Source organism: Carassius gibelio, chromosome B11 (genome assembly GCF_023724105.1).
Source record: "Carassius gibelio isolate Cgi1373 ecotype wild population from Czech Republic chromosome B11, carGib1.2-hapl.c, whole genome shotgun sequence".
NCBI lineage: Eukaryota > Metazoa > Chordata > Actinopteri > Cypriniformes > Cyprinidae > Carassius > Carassius gibelio.
The window spans coordinates 3,250,462-3,271,615 of NC_068406.1; the positions used below are offsets into that span (position 1 = coordinate 3,250,462).

At 42.4% G+C, this 21,154-nt stretch overlaps 2 protein-coding genes and 1 long non-coding RNA gene across 5 annotated transcripts in view; all 3 read right to left on the bottom strand.

The window, feature by feature from the left end:
• Positions 1-1,929: 1,929 nt before the first annotated feature.
• pip4k2cb (phosphatidylinositol-5-phosphate 4-kinase, type II, gamma b) overlaps positions 1,930-21,154 on the bottom strand; it is a 36,874-nt gene continuing 17,649 nt past the window's right edge. For all 3 annotated transcript variants that reach the window (XM_052569036.1, XM_052569035.1, XM_052569034.1), the window contains 4 exons: positions 3,675-3,788; positions 2,985-3,249; positions 2,564-2,667; positions 1,930-2,387 (listed from right to left, as the gene is read on the bottom strand). In XM_052569036.1, coding sequence (XP_052424996.1) covers positions 2,307-2,387; positions 2,564-2,667; positions 2,985-3,249; positions 3,675-3,788 — 564 coding nt within the window. In that variant the 3' untranslated portion in view covers positions 1,930-2,306. The remainder of the gene's footprint in view (positions 2,388-2,563; positions 2,668-2,984; positions 3,250-3,674; positions 3,789-21,154) is intronic.
• On the bottom strand, positions 3,951-5,612 carry LOC127968125 (uncharacterized). The gene is made up of 2 exons (XM_052569039.1): positions 5,059-5,612; positions 3,951-4,699 (listed from the first exon to the last, which is right to left on the bottom strand). Exons 1-2 carry the CDS (start codon positions 5,443-5,445, stop codon positions 4,427-4,429), a joined length of 660 nt encoding a protein of 219 aa, XP_052424999.1. The 5' UTR covers positions 5,446-5,612; the 3' UTR covers positions 3,951-4,426.
• LOC127968126 (uncharacterized) lies at positions 7,610-9,403 on the bottom strand. Its single transcript, XR_008155897.1, has 3 exons — positions 8,581-9,403; positions 8,127-8,242; positions 7,610-7,620 (listed from the first exon to the last, which is right to left on the bottom strand). It is a non-coding gene; the product is annotated as an uncharacterized LOC127968126 (long non-coding RNA).

Here is a 21,154-nt window from a genome sequence, read left to right on the forward strand (position 1 = left end):
CTATATGACTGTAGGCCAAGTCGTTGTTGTTTTGTTTGTTGTTAATGTATTTAAATACGTCAGCTTAGCAAAAGCACATAACAAAAGTGCAGTAAAAAAATTAGTCAGTCACGAGGGTCAAAGTCCTGTGTTTAACTCCAGCCTGTGTCAACACATCTGCCTGAACGTTTTCTGAAGACCTGCTTGACTGGTTTAGGTGTGTGTGTTTGGGGCTGGAGCTGACTGCAGGACAGTGGCCCTCCCGAAGCAGGACTGAACACTCCTGGTTTATTTCATTTATTTATTTTTGTGGGATGATTAGACACATTTCTTTCTTTCTTTTTCCTTCTAGAGAGTCTCTATGTCAGTTTATTTTTGTGAAAATCAGAAAAACAGCCAAGAATTGAGTCAGAAATGGGAAAACTTTAAATGAGCAAACTAAATTCACATTATAGCACCACCTGGTGTCAGTAAAATAGCTATGGTCTTGCTAAATATCTGTTTCTCTTGCTCAAGATGGTTGAGTTGCTTCCTCAAACCATGGAAGGCATAACTACGTGTTTTCATTCAAGTTCATTATTGCATATGAAATGGAAATTAATATCAGTAAAGCAGAGGTTAAGGCTTAAGCACAGTTGTTGAATGCATGGTACAGAGAGAAATGCATGAATGAAAATTAAATGACACCCTCATTATTATAAATTATAGTGTCCTGTTAATCATATTGTTAATCAACAGCTTTGTACATTTCCTGGTTGCTTTTGGTCTTTGTGGAGACCTGTTAAATGTTTTTCATTTTTTGGAACAAACAAAAAAAACTCAACTATCTTCTGCAGCTGTGATCCTTGGAGTCTTTAGCCACTCAAACGATCCTCCTCACCTTGCTTTAAGACAAAATAGACCCACATCTTCTTCCAGGCAGATTTGTAACTTTTTCCTGTTGATTGATAATTTTTGTCCTGATGGTGGAAATGGAGATTTTTAATGCTTTAGCTCTTTTCTTACAGCCATGGTCTAATTTATTTTTGCTGCACATGAGAAATATATTAATTGATTTTACTCATTTTAATCATTGATTATAGATAATTTCCTTCATATTTAAATTCCTGAGGCCAGGGCTGGATAATTTTATGTCACCCTAGTGTTAGAATTTCTAAGGGGACCAATAATTGTGCCTACTGTGTACAAGAGAATAATATTTATTTTTTAATGTGATTTCCCCCCACTTTCACTTTTATCTTCAATTAAAGGTTAGATTTTTTATTTTATTTAAATTTTCGAATGAAAGAACAAATGGATAAACAATGCAGACTTATTTAATAGCCTTCTTTGATAAAAGAATCCCAAGGTTATGAATAATTGTGAGCACAATTGTACATTTACGTGTGTGTATATGTTGTATATGTTATTTTTTGGAAATTAAGAGAAAAAAAAAGAATATATATATATAATGTGATTTGATTTGATTCGATTTTCTTTTTTTTTTCTTAATTTCCAAACATTAATTTCTCTCTCTCTCACTCTCTCTCTCTCTCTCTCTCTCTCTCACACACACACACACACATATATATGAGAGGGTACCACTCTCTCCAGTACTGTGCCAAAAATGTGCTGATTGACCTGTAATAGTGTAATAGTTGGGGGAAAGGTGATAAGTGGAAGAGCAAGAAGAATTGGGTTAATCAAACATGTATTTCCGTTTTAAAGTATGGAATGAAATAGAAGTCCTCAACTCTAAAGGAAAAAAAAAAGGATGTGTCTGGTGGTGAAATATGCTTCAAGAGAGAAAAAGCGTTTACACTAAGAATGATTAATGACAAGGGAAAATCAGGCACTGGAAAAATGTGCAGTATTAAGGGCAGATTTGCTTTTGTGGAAGTTTGGAAACCATTTTACTGGATGGACACTCAAGGCTATAATATGAACATTACATCAAAACGTCAAAAGGGGTTAAATGACAAACAAATTTTCATATTTATTTTGTGAAAATGCATATTGAAATCTTCACCATTTGAAATTCCTGCAGACTAAAATGTCACATTCTAAACTATTTTAACAGTTATAACTGCACATCCATTTCATGGAGTCAGTTTTATTGTATACATTTTATATTTGCATTATTACATTTTTATTGCAAATTAGAGCGATAATTTTTATCATTCACATATATATGCTAAACATTAAATAACTGAATTAAATAATGCTTTTCAAATAATTTAATTTGTACAAATCACCAGCTCCAAATAAAGGTTTTTGTATCCAATTTGATTTTGTTTTTTACCATTTTGTGCACTAGATTTGGAAGAGTATATTTAAAATGCTCTCAATTAGGCAAAGATGTTTGCAATGAATTCCCGAAACCGTTTGGCATACTGTTCAGGATGAACTGCAGAGATTTCAGCCCCAGCCTTTAAAGAAAAATAAATATATTGAAAAATGTACACAATGCAAAACAGACAGACAAACAGTAATACCAATTACACATTTACAGCTCAGTTGAATTCTTTTACAATAAACGTGTAAAAAGCATATATTCAAATAACTACACAAAGCCTCAGTTTTCCATTCATAAAGTGTCACTTACTCCATGCTTGACTGTTTTTGCTGCGTGGGCTGCCTTCTTCTTGGTATCATACTGGCTCAGAATGTTTATGAGACCCATGAAGTATACCTCTCTGTGTGTGGAACCTAGATTAAGGAGAGACAAACACAAGAATAAAACATTGACTCTGAAGGGTTTAAACAAATTCAAAGCAGATGTAATTTGATCAATCTGAATCTGCATCGAAAACCAGCACAAAATTAGTAAAGGACATTTGTTTTTATAACTTAGAATTATCTTCATGAAAAGATGAATGGCTTCAAGGTTATAGAAAAGTTGAGATTGGTATTTATGCGGTTTGCATTAATTATCATTATCCGTTATTTATTTGAATGATTTCATGAACAGCTTGACGTGTAAATAATGCTGACCTATTAAACTTATCTACTGGAATGTGACTCACCAGCTGCACTCTGGATGGCATACACATCAACATAAGGGTCAAACTGTCCTGGACCAAGAGGTTTGTAAGAGCTCATGTACCCTGCAATGCCCTCAGGGGAAGTGCCAAAAGACCCCACAGCCATAAGCGAAAGGTCATTCTCTGCATCCTCCTCCTCTTCACTTAAAGGGGCTTTCATTTCTTCCACTTCCTCTTGCTCCACCCTCTCGACATCATGAATGCCCAGCAGCAGGCTGTAGTCCATGATCTTCAAACGTACAAGAAACTTGCCAAACACATACAGGCATACAAACATGCTGTTAATTTCAATATGTCCCTTAATAAACGGTAGTTCTTCCATATAGATTTCTTGATATACAGTAATATAGGTAGCAGACCATATCATCATGTGCAATAAAAAAAATATTTCCTCCTCTACTTAATGCAAAAGGGCATATATGGTACAATTTCATATTTGTATACTAATCAAGAAATAGTCTATGAAACATTTTCTTAAATTTGAAAAACTATATTTTGCTATTTGCAGATGAGAATGTTTCTTAAGGTCTTGTACACTGCTTTATCATGTTTTTAGAGCTCGGCTTCTCAGTTTGAAAGGGGGTAAAAACTAGAAATAAATATTTTCACATAGAACACAATATAGTTATAAGTACATCTAAGCCGAATGTAATAATATGTAAATCATCTCACCTCTGTGTCCCTGTTCAGTTTATCCAAAAGCTTTTCTTTCTCCTCTTCACTGATGTACACTCGCTGCATGTTGTTTCTGAAATCGACATCCTTGAAGGTGGGCAGTTCCTTCACCTGGATTTCCAAATGATTTTCAAGCAATTATATTCAAGAAACAAATTTGAATTTTTGAGAAAGCCATGTCAGGGAAGCATATGGCATTACAATACAATTACAAGTTCATACTATGCTGCAAATGCTTCATTAGAAGACAAAACTCTTTTAGAGGGCAAAAAAAAAAATGTTGGAATATACATGACAAAATATCAAGTTGTGATCACATGTAAACAATTTCTTCAAGAAATACATGAAGGATCCAAAACTGTATGTCTCCACAACAATATAACATGAAAAATGCATATTGTATAGAAGTAACTTTAAACAAAGTAGCCAAAACAATGTCTAACAACCAATTTCCAACATGGAAAAAAGAGAAAACAAGAAGTCAAAAGAAGGGAAAATGTGTTAGGTGTAGATATTTCTGAGTCTAAAGTCTAAGCCCACCACACTGGCTCTTCTGACGATATTGCTTTTCCATGTCCACTCCATGGACAAAAACCTAGAACAGGGACATGCACAGACATTTTGAGGGGCAGGGGCTCAAGTAGAAAAGAGGGCACTTCTTATATTTATTTAAATTATTTTCTAAACAAAAAGTTAAATATATTAGTGGTGTGAAATATTACATATTTATCTCAATATTTTCTGGGATTTTATTTTATACAACGATAAGTAGATGATATTTTGTTGAGTGTGTTATTGTGCTGATATCTGTGATGGTAGGTGAAAGGACAGTCTGGAAGCAAATGCAAGTTAACAAGTTTAATGGGAAGATATGAATCTGAGTACACAAACAAACAAGGACGATGAGACAACGATAATCCGTGGTGATGGTGAAGAGGTGAGGAATTCAGCTGATGGCAGAGAGAAGGTGAGTAATCCGGATGATGTTGGCGTGTAGGCAGCAGGAGAGAGTGGCACAGAAACTGCGGGGAATAGAGCGGAAGGTAAGTGTCCGTGGCTGAGTGGATGAGGTTCTAGGGAAACACAGACATCCAAATGCAAACAACACTGAGAGCCAGACGAAGAGGGGAACCACATCAACATTAGACAACGATCTCACAAACACAAGATGTGAGACAAGCAAATATATAGTGAATGAGTAATGAGTGGCAGCTGTTGCTTATACAATTAGCGGAGACGCCCACAAACTAATCAGTGCAGACGGGGAACACACAGAATTCACCACAAAGTGTAAACACCCCAAGATCACAGTTTACCAACCGTGACAGTACCCCCCCCCCCCCCCCCAAGAACTCCTCCTGGAGTTCCCAGAAGGGCCTACCTGCTGATTGTAGTCATCAATTAGGTATCCAATAAGGTGATCCAATATGTCCCTAGCAGGTACCCAACTCCTCTCCTCCGGACCGTAACCTTTCCAGTCCACCAGATACTGGAATCCTCGTCCCCTCCATCTAGAGTCCAGAATGCGATTAAACGAATATGTCGGTTCCCCATCTACGAGAGTAGATGGAGTAGGTGGATTAATACATGCATAAAACACGGTTTTAATTTTGGACACATGAAAGGCGGGGTGTATCCTCATGTAGGCAGGAGGTAGTTTGAGGCGGACTGTCACCGGACTAATGATTTTGGTGAATTTGGGAGCTGATTTATTAGAAATGGATTGCAGAGGAATGTTACTGGTAGAAAGCCACACTTTTTGACCCATGACGTAGACGGGAGGCTTTGACCGGTGGCGATCGGCCTTGGCCTTAGTGCGCTCCCTCACCCGGAGCAGAGTCTCGCGGGCTCTTGTCCAGGTGCGATGACACCTCTGGAAAAAACGCGTGAGTGGAGGGGACCGCGACTTCAGATTCCAGACTGGGAAACGCTGGTGGCTGGTACCCTACACTACACTGAAATGGAGAGAGGCCCATAGCTGACACTGACAACGAATTGTGGGTGTACTCCACCATAGTGGGTTGTTGACTCCAGGAAGAAGGATTCTTGGAGACCAAACATCGCAACGTCCTCTCTAAATCTTGGTTGGCTCGCTCAGATTGTCCGTTGCTTTGGGGATGATAACCCGATGACAAGCTAACTGAAGCCCCTAACAATTTGCAAAACTCTTTCTAAAATTTGGATATAAACTGAGATCCCCTGTCTGAAACCACATCTACCGGGAGGCCATGAAGCCGAAAGACGTGATCTAGAACAGTGACCGATGTCTCCTTGGCTGTCGGTAATTTGGGCAAGGGAATGAAATGTGCCGCCTACGAGAACAGGTCCACTACGGTCAAAACGACCGTCCTGCCATTAGACGGCGGGAGGTCAGTAACAAAATCTAGAGCGATATGGGACCAGGGATTTTGAAGGGACAGACAGCGGTTGAAGAAGTCCATTAGGAGGTCGGTTAGATGACAGTGATGAGTGGGGCAGGGCCGAGAGATGTGGGAACGAGGAGTGAGGCCAGGTGTAGTGATTGGAGATGAGCTACACCTGCGACCCACCACTGGTCTCGAGTCCCACGTAGGAGATGGAAGGATATAAAACTGGAGCAACGACCTTGAAGGACGAGAGAGGACCAGGCCTGGGCATTTAGTTGTGTTTTGGTTTTTATTTGTTTATTTTGAATCATTTAAAATGTCTATTGATTATCCGCCGGTTCCCGCCTCCTTCTTCTCGACGAATTTGGAGTTAATATTATTACAATGACTTACCACTGGCACAAACTGAGCAAGCCAAAACAAAATCGCGGACATCGCGAGCCATACTTGGCCACCAGAATCGTTGTCTAACCAACCCATTAGTTATACTTATCCCTGGGTGACAAGCCACGTTAAAACGATGACCCCACTGAACAACTTCGGACCTTAACTCCTCCGGCACAAATAACGTTTACCCCTTCGAAGGCCATCTTTACCTTCGACTTGACCTCCCATAAAAGTGCTGAGACCACTAATTTCTCAGGCAAAATACACTCGGGAGTAACGGGACGGGCGGAGGGATCAAAAAGACATGACAAAGAATCGGGTTTGACATTTTTGGAAATTCAAAATGACCGAAAAAAAGTGTCCACCGAGCCTGCCTGGAATTGACTCTTTTGACAGTTCTGATGTATTCTAAATTCTTGTGATCGGTCCAAACAATAAAGGGAACCCCTGAACCCTCCAACCAGTGGCACCACTCCTCTAACGCTAATTTGACCGCCAACAACTCTCTATTGCCAATGTCATAATTACGTTCAGCAGATAGTCGATGTGAAAAAAAACGAGCAAGGGTGTACATTATCGTCCGAAGCAGCACGTTGGGACAACACTGATCCTACCCCCACCTCTGACTCTAACGCTATTTTGACCGCCAACAACTCTCTATTGCCAATGTCATAATTACGTTCAGCAGATAGTCGATGTGAAAAAAAACGAGCAAGGGTGTACCTTATCGACCGAAGCAGCACGTTGGGACAACACTGATCCTACCCCCACCTCTGACGCGTCGACCTCGACCACGAAATGCCGTCTGGGATCAGGGGCCACAAGGATGGGAGCCGAAACAAAGCGGTTCTTGAGGATAGTGAACGCAGTCTCAGCTGCATCCGACCACCTGAACGGAGTACTGGGGAGGTCAAGGCTGTCAGAGGTGAGGCTAGTTGGCTGAAATTACGAATGAAACGTCGATAGAAATTGGCGAATCCCAGAAACTGCTGTAGGGCCTTACGGGTGTCTGGAGATGGCCAATCTATCACAGCCTTAACTTTGTCAGGGTCCATACGAATTCCCTCTGACGAAACGATATGCCCTAAGAAGGGAACAGATGGTGCATGGAATACGCACGTCTCCACCTTGACAAAAAGCCCATTCTCTAGTAACCTCTGGAGCACTCGTCTGACGTGTTGAACGTGTTCCTGGAGAGATGAAGAAAAAATCAGTATGTCATCCAGGTAGACATATATAAACTGATCTACCATATCTCTCAACACGTCATTCACAAGTGCTTGGAAAACCCCGGGCAAGTTGGAGAGCCCGAATGGCATCACCAAGTACTCAAAGTGCCCTCTAGGGGTGTTAAAGGCGGTTTTCCATTCATCCCCCTTCCTGATGCGGACCAAATGATAAGCATTACGTAAATCCAATTTTGTGAATATAGATGCTCCCTGCAACCTCTCGAAAGCTGAAGACATGAGTGGTAAAGGATAAGTATACTTAATAGTAATGTTGTTCAGCTCTCGGTAATCAATGCAAGGTCGCAGCAAACCATCCTTTTTACCCACAAAAAAAGAGTCCTTCCCCCACTGGAAAAGAGGAAGGACGGATGAACCCAGAGGCTAAGGAATCAGAAATGTATTTCTCCATGGCCTCCCTCTCAGGAATAGAAAGAGAGTATAACTTGCCCTTAGGCGGAGAGACTTACCTGACACTAAGTCTATGGCACAGTCGTAGGGATGATGTGGAGGAAGAGGAGCAGCACGGGACTTACTGAACACTTCCTTCAGGTCCAGATACGTTTGGCAAAACCATGGTCTCCTTCTGAAAGACAGAAACAGGAACAACAGGACAAGCAGAAACCAGACAAGACTCATGACATCTTTCACTCCACAATGTGACAGTGTTAGAACCCCATTCCACTTGTGGATTGTGTTTGGACAACCAGGGGTGACCTAAAACAATGGGAGCAACAGGGGAGTCCATGAGAAAAAAGTATATGGTTTCTTGATGGTTTCCAGGCATGATCAGTATGATGGGTTCTGTATGGTGTGTGACTTGAGGCAGTTCCTGGTTGTTGAGTGCGGTGACATGGGTGGGGAGAGACACAGGAAGGACAGGAATGTTCAGATGATGTGCAAGTGAAGAATCAATTAAATTACCTTCGGCTACGGAGTCCAGAAGGGCTTGACACTCATGATGTTGATTCTTCCACCGCAGTCTCACTGGAAGGAGGGATGATGTTGATGAGGACTTCTCAGCGGAGATCCCACCCGATAGTAGCCTCAAATTTACTATCGGGCTGGCTCTTTTACCGGGCATGAGTAGGTGTTATGAGCAGAGCCTCCACAGTACAAACATAGTCCTTGGGACCTCCACCGTTCCCTCTCCCTCCGGGGCAGCCGAACTCTACCCACCTGCATGGGCTCATGATCATAGATCACATAGAACCGACCGTGTTCTCTCGACTCAAGCGCCCCCTAACAGGAGAGATGGTAGATCTAGAAGGACTGGGTTGGCGGCCCAGGCGATTTAACCTTGCGTCAACTCGTAACGCCAGTTCAATAAGTCCATTGAGAGTAGGGGGCAGCTCGAGGAGGTAGATCCCCTGCTGAACACAGTCGGATAACCCATGCAGGAATCTATCCCACTGCGCCGCCTCTATCCACTGGCACGCGGCCGCCAGGGTGCGGAACTTGATGGAGTAGTCGGTGACGGAAGAAGATCCTTGCTGGAGTTCTGAGAGACTATGGGCGGCCTCCCTGCCGGTTGCGGCCCGGTCGAAGACTCTCTTCATCTCTTCGGATAGGGCGTGGAACAAGGCACAACATGGGTGTTGATTCTCCCACACTGCCGTCCCCCATAAGGCAGCCTTGCCAGACAGTAGTGTGAGCGTAAACGCTACTTTAGACTCTTCAGTAGCGAAAGTGCGGGGCTGTAAGGCGAAATGCATCAAACACTTGGTTAGAAAGGTTCTACAAAAACGCTGGCTCACCCGCATAGTTCTCCGGTGCCGGAAGTGGCGGCTCTGGCCGGAAGTGGTCCTGGGGAATCTCCCGGGGGACGGACAGCGCAGGCGGTGCGATGGGCGCATTGGGAGACGTGAGCTGATGGATCTGCTGGGTGAGCTCTGACACCTGTGAGCTCGGACACCTGTGCCAACAGCGCTTGGACAGCACGTCCGTTGTTCGAGATGCTCTCCTGCTGCTGATCCATTCTCTTGACGCTGTGGTGCATGAAGTCGGTGAGGGTATTGGTGCTCGCTGCTTCCATGGTGGTGAGATCGTTATGTGACGATGGGTGAAAGGACAGTCTGGAACAAATGCGAGTTAACAAGTTTAATGGGAAGATATGAATCTGAGTACACAAACAAACAAGGACGATGAGACAACGATAATCCGTGATGATGGTGAAGAGGTTAGGAATCCAGCTGATGGCGGAGAGAAGCTGAGTAATCCGGCGTGTAGGCAGCAGGCGTGTAGGCAGTAGTCCGTGGCTGAGTGAACGTGCGGAGAGTGGATGAGGTTCTAGGGAAACACAGACATCCAAACACAAACAACACTGAGAGCCAGACGAACAGGGGAACCACATTAACATTAGACAACGATCTCACAAACACAAGATGTGAGACAAGAAAATATATAGTGGATGAGTAATGAGTGGCAGCTGTTGCTGATACAATTAGCGGAAACGCCCACAAACTAATCAGTGCAGACGCGGAACACACAGAATTCACCACAAAGTGTAAACACCCCGAGATCACGGTTTACCAACTGTGACAATATCTTAAGGACTACCGTGTACAGCTGATTCCTAAGGTTTTTGATATTCTTCATATTCTGTGTGGTAAGTTCACAGCAGTGATAGAAATAAATCTTTTCCAATAAATTTAAATAGATTTTTACCTTTTATGAGCATTTTTACCTTTATAAAGCCTTTTGAATTGTGCATCATCTTTTAAGTAAATTTTTTAAAATAGAATCAGTCAATTAGAATAATAAATAATTTGGGATGTTACCAGTCCAAATTCAGCATCGAGAAAATTAATCTTTGCAATGCAGAGGAAACACAGAAACTACATTAGAAGGGACATTTTACACATTGTTCAATGCAGGACATGAATGAATTTAACCTGCAGTTACAATACTGCATTAATACTGTTTTGATATTTTAAACATAAAACTGATATAAAACTGTTAAATACTGATATTTACAATTATATAAAAACAATAAAATAAAAAAATTAAATAAAAAGATACTTTAAATGTGAAATTAAAATTGCCAGTAGGTGGCAGCAAGTCACTGTTAATAAGTGAGTCGTTACAACTGAACCGAATAATTTAAATATTTAATTCATTCAGGAACAAAACAGTGTCATGTTGCTCAGAGACGCAAACTGAAATAATATTTGCTGGTGAAATAGATCAAAAATATTCAATATTCTATCTAAAACGTACGTTTCTTAAAGGGTTAGTTCATCAAAAAAATCGAAATTATGTTATTAATAACTCACCCTCATGTTTATTGAATTGAACTGTGCGAAAGAACTTCTAGTGATTGGAAAACCAATGAGTCAATCTTTTGTTTGTTATCTGGCTCGGCACGGTGTTCATCTTCAGTTCTCTCTTCACAGCATTTTTCTATTTTTGGACCAACATGTATTTTCGATGCTTCAAAAAATTCTAATTGACCCTTCTGATGTCACATGGACTACATTGATTATGTTTTTCTTATCTTTCTGGACATGGACAGTATACCGTACACAATGCTGGAGGGACTGAGAGCTCTCGGACTAAATCTAAAATATCTTAAACAGTGTTCCTTAACATAATTTTGATTTTTCGATGAACTAACCCTTTAATATTAAATTCTTGTTTATTGATCTACTGTATAAAATCAATTTTGTAATATTTTAGGTGGAAAAAACGTTAGTCTTCATGTGATACTGTATAACTATATGAAATTATATAAATATATGCAATTTCCAAAAAAGTTGGGACACAACAGAATTCAATGATGTGGAAGTTTCAAATTTCAATATTTTATCCAGAATACAATATACAGTAGATGACATATCAAATGTTTAAACTGAGAAAATGTATCATTTTACGGGCATCCCCTCTTCTTTTTATAACAGTCTGCAAACATCTGGGGACTGAGGAGACAAGTTGCTCAAGTTTAGGAATAGGAATGTTGTCCCATTCTTGTCTAATACAGGCTTCTAGTTGCTCAGCTGTCTTAGGTCTTCTTTGTCACATCTTCCTCTTTATAATGAGCCACATTTTTTCTATGGGTGAAAGATCTGGACTGCAGGCTGGCAATTTCAGTACCCGGATCCTTCTTCCGTCGCAGCCATGATGTTGTAATTGATGAAGTATGTAGTCAGGCATTGTCACATTGGAAAATGCAAGGTCTTTCCTGAAAGAGACGACGTCTGGATGGGAGCATATGTTGTTCTAGAACTTGGATATACCTTTCAGCATTGATGGTGCATTTCCAGATGTGTAAGCTGCCCATGCCACATGCACTCATGCAACTCCATACCATCAGAGATGCAGGCTTCTGAACTGAGCGCTGATGACAACTTGGGTTGTCCTTGTCCTCTTTAGTCCGGATGACATGGCGTCCCAGTTTTCCAAAAAGAACACAGTCCATTTTAAATGAGCCTTGGCCTCATGTTTTGATAGCTTCTTTTTTGACATATAGAGATTTAGCTGGCAACGGCGAATGGCACGGTGGATTGTGTTCACCAACAGTGTTTTCTGGAAGTATTCCTGAGGCCATGTTGTGCTTTCCACTACAGTAGCATTCCTGTATGTGCTGCAGTGCCGTCTAAGGGCCCGAAGATCACAGACATCCAGTATGGTTTTCTGACCTTGACCCTTACGCACAGAGATTGTTCCAGATTCTCTGAATCTTTGGATGATATTATGCACTGTAGATGATGATAACTTCAAACTCTTTGGAATTTTTCTCTGAGAAACTCTGCTCCACTATTTTTCACCGCAGCATTGGGGGATTGGTGATCATCTGCCCATCTTGACTTCTGAGAGACACTGCCACTCTGAGAGGCTCTTTTTATACCCAATCAAGTTGCCAATTGACCTAATAAGTTGCAAATTTGTCCTCCAGCTGTTCCTTATGTGTACATTTGACTTTTCTGGCCTCTTATTGCTACCTGTCCCAACTTTTTTGGAATGTGTAGCTCTCATGAAATCCAAAATGGGCCAATATTTGGCATGACATTTCAAAATGTCTCACTTTCAACATTTGATATGTTATCTATATTCTATTGTGAATAAAATATAAGTATATGAGACTTGTAAATTATTCCATTCATTTTTTACTCACATTTTGTACAGTGTCCCAACTTTTTTGGAATCAGGTTTGTAAATAAACTGAATGCAGTGAAAGAACTTGCACTAGTCTAACCTACAGTACTACACTTCCTATTGCCTTGGCTATATTTTAGCTAATTTACATGGTAGCTCTTAATGAGTCATGGATAGGATAATTAGCTGTACATTTGAGGCACAGGTAGCTTAGTCTGTTGTTCATCAACACTCACCTCCACACCAAGACAAACACAACTGGAAAAGGAGGGAGGGCTTCACTTCTGCAGCTCTCTGTTTGTAATGCACATATGCCAATCAATGTGTGCTACACTGCTGTGCTGCAGAGGCGCAAAGGGAGAAAGGCATCGGAAGTCGACAGTCTCAACATTTCCTGACCTTACCTGATGTTTAGATTTTTTGTTTGTCAGAAAAAGCTGTGTGCAAACAGAAACACACACACATATACATACATACTGTTCACAGAGTGCTGTACCAAAATATATTCATAGAAAGTTGACTGGAAGGAAAAAGTGTGGTAGGAAAAGGTGCACAAGCAACATGGATGACCACAGCCTTGGGAAGATTGTCAGGAAAAGACGATTCAAGAACTGCTTCACAAGGAGTGGACTGAAGCCAGTCTCAGCGCATCAAGAGTAACCACACTCAGACGTCTTCAGAAAAAGAGATACCAAGCCACTTCTGAAACAGAAACAACGTCACCTGCCCACAATGCCAAAACCACTTCCAAGTGGTTTGATGACCATGGTCAGAGGTGGGTAGAGTACCCAAAAACTGTACTCAAGTAAAAGTAAAAGTAATTCTAGAAATATTTACTCAAGTAAAAGTAAAAGTACTAGTCTTGAATAGTTACTTGAGTAAGAGTAAAAGAGTATCGGATAAAAAATCTACTCAAGTAGTTAGTTACTAGTTACTTTGGGTCATATATACTGAGCCTATTTTTATTTAGATACATAGATAAAATGTATGTAATGTATGTGTGTGTGTATAAATGTATATATTTCATCAGCCTTTACTCCAATTTATGTAATTTATTATAAAACCCTGTATGTTTACTTAAGTAACCTAACAGATATAGGTGTCATGCCATAACATATTTTTAATACAACTGACTTTATATTAAATGTGAATTTAACATTGAAAGTTAATGTGATATAAATATTGCTGCTAATCTTTCATTGTTCAGAAAGAGAGCAAATAACATTTACATTATTAAAGATAATTTTCACTGACTGTCTAGAGCTCAGTCACTCTCAAAAACCCCTATTAAAATCACTGAAATCTTAATTATAGATTCGTACACACATCTGCACTTTGTTGTTTCTGACGAGAGAATTCGCCAGAAAGAGGTATTCAGTCAGTCAGTGAGCGAGTGACGCATTCAAAAGCTCAACAGAACCGTGTGTGATTGGTTATAATGCGCAGCGCTGTAAAAACGCGTCTTTCTCTGGCTCAGCGCCAGCAAGCGATCACAGATCTGAATTTAGCAACTGATGATATGACTTGCTGAACGTACTCGCACTGGTGTGACTGTATTAAAATGAATACAATTTTAAGCAGCTTTTTTTTTTGTCTTTTGGAAGCTGCATTCAACTTGACTCCCCTCTGTTATAAGCCACACATGTACAACAAACTAATGTCACAGTGGTATCGTGTCCTGTAATCAAATGTAGCCCAAGTTATTACCTGTTAAACAGTAGACAGCACACGTGGTGTTCATCTAATAAGGATCTCCATCGCAAGCAAATAATAGCCTTTGCAGATTAGCTTTCAATTCAGTGCAGTTCCATAGCCACGTTTTCAACGCTGCTGATGTTAAACATTACATCTCTGAGTGAACCGCTTCAGAGCTCAGCGCGTGCAGCATGGAACTGAACGACTTAATCAAACTGATTCATGAACCAATTCACTCGTTTGCCAATTGGTTTGATCAAGCCTTTGAACAGAGTTGACTCAAAAGAATGAATCATTCGCGAATGGGCATCGCTCATCGCCCAGAGAAAAGTAGACGGCGCGTTTGGAATAAACTGAAGCATTTATAACAATTATTGCATTAAGATAAAGTAACGAGAGGGGCGTCGCCCACAGTAACGAAGTAAAAGTACAGATTTTTCCCAATAAATTTACTCAAGTAAGAGTATAAAGTACCCATCTTTAAATATACTCCGAAAAGTATTAGTTACCCCAAAAAATTACTCAAGTAAATGTAACGAAGTAAATGTAACTCGTTACTACCCACCTCTGACCATGGTATTATTGCGCTTGATTGGCCAGTCAACTCACTTGACCTGAACCTTACAGAGAATCTATGGGGTATTGTGAAGAGGAAGATAAGTAACATCTGAAAACAATACAGAGGAAATGAAGGCTGCTATCAAAGCAACCTGGGCTTCAATAACACCTCTGCAGTGCCACAGGCTGATTACCTCCATGCCATGCCGCACAGAAGCAGTAATTCGTGCAAAAGGAGCCCTAACCAAGTTATGAGTGCATAATTAAACCTGCTTTGGAGATCTTGAACATTTCTGTTTTGTAAATCTTTTTTTTATTGATCTTTGAGAAAATCATATATATATATTTTTATATCATATTAAATGTTTTTTTTTTTTAATGTTCTGAAGTGTCTAGGAGTTTAGATCTAATTGAAAAATTGTACTGGAGAGTAGTAATGTGGAGGCAACCTTTAATATGGGAGAACGTGAGCAGTTTGCACAAGTGGAGTGGGCATTACAGAGGTGCAGGAAACTCACTGATGTTTATAGAAAGTGCTTCATTATTTGGACCAAAGGCCTGTGCTAAGATAACACTTAGATGTGAGTAATTTTGTCAATATCATTTATCTTTATTTCCTGATTTGGTTGTTTTTCAGATATATTTAATTCGGAATCAAAAAGTTCTGGAATACGAAAAGTGAAATAAAGAATCACGAAGACCATGCAGGGGCCTCATTTATAAAATGCATGTGTGATCATATTGATCTTAAATTCTATGGGTTTCGTGGTTGGACTATATTTTACAGAATGTGTATATACATGTAGTTACAGTGTACCTACCTAAGAAACTTTTGGTAATATCTAATAAATACATGGGCTAGAGTTAGGCTTAATGGTAGGTTCAGGGTTAGTAGTTATTACCTAGTTATTATAATTTCTATAATAAGCATATACAGTAGTATGCACATGAGGAACAGGACAGTAAAATTAAATGCTACAAATATTTTTACAAAATGATTGCACTCAGACACCAGTGAGCATTTTTTTCCACCAATTACTTGTACTACAGATTCAAGTATACACAACTTAATCTTAATCTTCCTGCAATAATAATAAAAAAATTTTTAATCAGGTTTCAGGCCCCACCATAGCACAAAAACTGCACTTGTTAAAGTTACAAATTTCTTACTTCTTGCGTCAGATCAAGGCTGCATCTCACTGCTAGTTTTACTTGATCTTAGTGCTGCGTTCGACACCATAGGTCCTCTGCTATTTTGAATATACATGTTGCCCATTGGTAATATTATTAGAAAATACAATGTGTGATAAAAATGCAAAAGACTGGATGACCAATAATTTTCTCCTATTAAATTTGGATTAGAGAGATATAACTTATTGGACTAAGATTTGCAACTAGACGGATGTTCTGTTACTTCCTCTACAGTCAAAAATCTGGGTGTTATACTTGTCACGGTTGGTAAACCGTGGTCTCGGGTTGTTTACACTTTGTGGTGAATTCTGTGTGTTCTGCGTCTGCACTGATTAGTTGTGGGCGTCTCCGTTAATTGTATCAGCAACAGCTGCCACTCATTACTCATCCACTATATAATGGCTTGTCACGTCCTGTGTTTGTGAGATCGTTGTTCTATGTGTTTGTGTTTACCCCCCGTCTGGCTTTCTGTGTTGTTTTGTATTTGGATGTTTGTGTTTCCCCAGAACCTCATCCACTCTTCGCACGTTCACTCTATTCCCCGCAGTTCCTGTGCCACTCTCTCCTGCTGCCTCACGCCGTCAACATCCAGATTCCTCACCTTCTCTCCACCACCGTCTGGACTTCTCACCGCTACACCATCCCTTTTGGAGTGTCGCTGTCTCATCGTCATTGTTTGTTTATGTACCATCGCCATATCTTCTCATTAAAACCTTAAACTCGCTATTGTTTCCAGACTGTCCTTTCACCAGCCGTCACAGAACGATCTCACCCATCATGGAAGCAGCAAGCACCAATACCCTCACCGACTTCATGCACCACAGTGTCAAAAGAATGGATCAGCAGCAGGAGAGTATCTCGAACACCGGACGCGTTGTCAAAGCAATGGTGGCACAGGTGTCCGAGCTCACGTCTCCCACTGCGCCTATCGCACTGCCTGTGCCGTCCGTTCCCCCGGGGATTCCCCAGGACCACTTCCGGCCAGAGCCGCGACTTCCGGCACCGGAGAACTATGCGGGTGAGCCAACCTTTTGTAGATCATTTCTTAACAAATGCTCGATGCATTTTGCTCTGCAGCCCCGCACTTTCGCTACGGAGGAATCCAAAGTAGTGTTCACGCTCACACTTCTCTCTGGCAAGGCTGCCTTATGGGGAACGGCGGTGTGGGAGAATCAACAGATGAGATGAAGAGAGTCTTCGACCGGGCCGCGACCGGCAGGGAGGCCGCCCATCGCCTCTCGGAACTCCGACAAGGATCTTCATCCGTAACCGAGTACTCCATCGAGTTCCGTACCTTGGCGGCCACGTGCCAGTGGAACGAGGCGGCGCAGAGGGATAAATTCCTGCATGGGTTATCCAACCGTGTTCAGCAGGAAATCTACCTCCTCGAGCTGCCCCCTACTCTAAACAAACTCAATGACCTGGCGTTGCGGGTGGAGGCCAGGTTTAATCGTATGGGCTGCCAACACAGTCCTTCCAGGCCTCCCTTCTCTCCTGGTAGGGGGCGCTTGAGTCGAGAGAACACGGTCGGTTCTGTCGACGATCACAAGCCCATGCAGGTGGGTAGAGCTCGGCTGTCCCGGAGGGAGAGGGAACGGCGGAGGTCCCAAGGACTATGTTTATACTGCGGAGGCTCTGACCATACCAACTACTCTTGCCCGGTAAAAGAGTCAGCCCGATAGTAAATCTGAGGCTACTATCGGGTGGGATCTCCGCTGAGAAGTCCTCACCTACATCATCGACCCTCCTTCCGGTGAGACTGCGGTGGAAGAATCAACATCATGAATGTCAAGCCCTTCTGGACTCTGGAGCCGAAGGTAATTTTGTTGATTCTTCACTTGCACATCACCTGAACATTCCTGTCCTTCCTGTGTCTCTCCCCATCCATGTCACCGCACTCAAAGGCCAGGAACTGCCTCACGTCACCCACCATACAGAACCCATCACACTGATGACATCTGGCAACCATCAAGAAACCATATCCTTTTTCCTCATGGACTCCCCTGTTGTTCCCATTGTTTTAGGTCACCCCTGATTGTTCAAACATAATCCACGAGTTGAATGGGGTTCTAACACTGTCACATTGTGGAATGAAAGTTGTCATGAGTCTTGTCTGGTTTCTGCTTGTCCTGTTGTTCCGGTTTCTGTTTTTCAGCAGGAGACCATGGTTTTGCCAAACGTGCCCTTTGAGTATCTGGACCTGAAGGAAGTGTTCAGTAAGTCCCGGGCTGCTTCTTTAAATCTCCACCTAAAGGCAAGTTATACTCACTTTCTATTCCTGAGAGGGAGGCCATGGAGAAATACATTTCTGATTCCTTAGCCCAGTGATCCTCAAATCTGGCTCGCGAGATCCACTTTCCTGCAGAGTTTAGCTCCGACTCCAATTAAACACACCTGCCTGTGATTTTCTAATGTTCCTTAAGACACTGATTAGCAAACTCATTTGATTAGGGTTAGAACTAAACTTTGCAGGAAAGTGGCTCTCGCGAGCCAGATTTGAGGATCACTGCCTTAGCCTCTGGGTTCATCCGTCCTTCCTCTTCTCCAGCGGGGGCGAGGTTCTTTTTTGTGGTTAAGAAGGATGGTTCTCTGCGACCTTGCATTGATTACCGAGAGCTGAACAACATTACTATTAAGAATACTCATCCTTTACCACTCATGTCTTCAGCTTTCGAGAGGTTGCAGGGAGCATCTGTATCCACAAAAATGGATTTAAGTAATGCTTATTATTTGGTCCGCATCAGGAAGGGGGATGAATGGAAAACTGCCTTTAACACCCCTAGAGGGCACTTTGAATATTTGGTGATGCCGTTCGGGCTCTCCAACTCGCCTGGGGTTTTCCAAGCACTCGTGAATGACGTGTTGAGAGATATGGTAGATCAGTTTATATATGTTTACCTGGATGACATACTGATTTTTTCTTCATCTCTCCAGGAACATGTTCAGACAAGTGCTCCAGAGGTTACTTGAGAATGGGCTTTTTGTCAAGGCGGAGAAGTGCGTATTCCATGCACAGTCAGCCCCCTTCCTAGGGTATATCGTGTCGTCTGAGGGGATACGAATTGACCCTGACAATGTAGAGGCTGTGATAGATTGGCCATCTCCAGATTCCCGTAAGGCCCTACAGTGGTTTCTGGGATTCGCCAATTTCTATCGTCGTTTCATTCATAATTACAGCCAACTAGCCTCACCTCTGACAGCCTTGACTTCTCCCAGTACTCCGTTCAGGTGGTCTGATGCAGCTGGGGCTGCGTTCACTAACCTCAAGAACGGCTTCGTTTCGGCTCCCATCCTTGTGGCCCCTGATCCCAGATGGCAGTTCGTGGTGGAGGTCGAAGCATCAGAGGTGGGGGTAGGAGCAGTGTTGTTCCAACGTGCTGCTTCAGACGATAAGGTACACCCTTGTGTGTTTTTCTCACATCTATTATCTCCTGCCGAACATAATTATGACATTGGCAATAGAGAGTTGTTGGCGGTCAAATTAGCATTTGAGGACTGGCGCCACTGGTTAGAGGGTTCAGGGGTTCCCTTTATTGTTTGGACCGATCACAAGAATCTAGAATACATCAGAACTGTCAAAAGACTCAATTCCAGGCAGGCTCCGTGGGCAATTTTTTTCGGTCGTTTTGAATTTACCCTATCGTACCGCCCGGGTTCCAAAAATGTCAAACCTGATTCTTTGTCACGTTTTTTTGATCCCTCCGCCCGTCACGGCTCAGCACTCGTATGGGAGGTTGAGTCGAAGGTCAAGACGGCCTTAGAAGGGGTAATGCCTCCGTCCGGTTGCCCACCGAACCGCTTATTTGTGCCGGAGGAGTTAAGGTCCGAAGTTGTCCAGTGGGGTCATTGTTCCAACATGGCTTGTCACAGTCATCTAACCGACCTCCTGATGGGCTTCTTCAACCGCTGTCTGTCCCTTCGAGACCCTGGTCCCATATCGCTCTAGATTTTTTTACCGCCCTCCCGCCCTCTAATGGCATGACGGTCGTTTTGACCGTAGTGGACCGGTTCTCGAAGGCGGCACATTTCATTCCCTTGCCCAAATTACAGACAGCCAAGGAGACAGCGGTTACTGTTTTAGATCACGTCTTTCGGCTTCATGGCCTCCCGGTAGACGTGGTTTCAGACAGGGGATCTCAGTTAATCCAAACTTTGGAAAGAGTTTTGCAAATTATTAGGAGCGTCAGTTAGCTTGTCGTCGGGTTATCATCTCCAAAGCAACGGACAATCTGAGCAAGCCAACCAAGATTTAGAGAGGACGTTGAGATGTTTGGTCTCCAAGAATCCTTCTTCCTGGAGTCAAAAAACTCTCTATGGTGGAGTACGCCCACAATTCGTTGCCAGTGTCAGCTACGGGCCTCTCTCCGTTTCAGTGTAGTGTAGGGTACCAGCCACCAGCGTTTCCCAGTCTGGAATCTGAAGTCGCTGTCCCCTCTGCTCACGCGTTTGTCCAGAGGTGTCACCACACCTGGACCAGAGCCCGTGAGACTCTGCTCCGGGTGAGGGAGCGCACTAAGGCCAAGGCCGATCGCCACCGGTCAAAGCCTCCCGTCTACATCGTGGGTCAAAAAGTGTGGCTTTCTACCAGTAACATTCCATTGCGATCCATTTCTAATAAATCAGCTCCCAAATGTATCAGCCCGTTCACTATCACCAAAATCATTAGTCCGTGACAGTCCGCCTCAAACTACCTCCTGCGTACAAGAGGATACACCCCGCCTTTGTCCAAAATTAAACCCGTGTTTTATGCACGTATTAATCCGCCTACTCCGGTGCCCCCGCCGCCGCGTCTCGTAGATGGGGAACCGACATATTCGGTTAATCGCATTTTGGACTCGAGACGGAGGGGACGAGGATTCCAGTATCTGGTGGACTGGGAAGGTTACGGTCCGGAGGAGAGGAGTTGGGTACCTGCTAGGGACATATTGGATCACTCCCTTATTGATGAATACAATCAGCA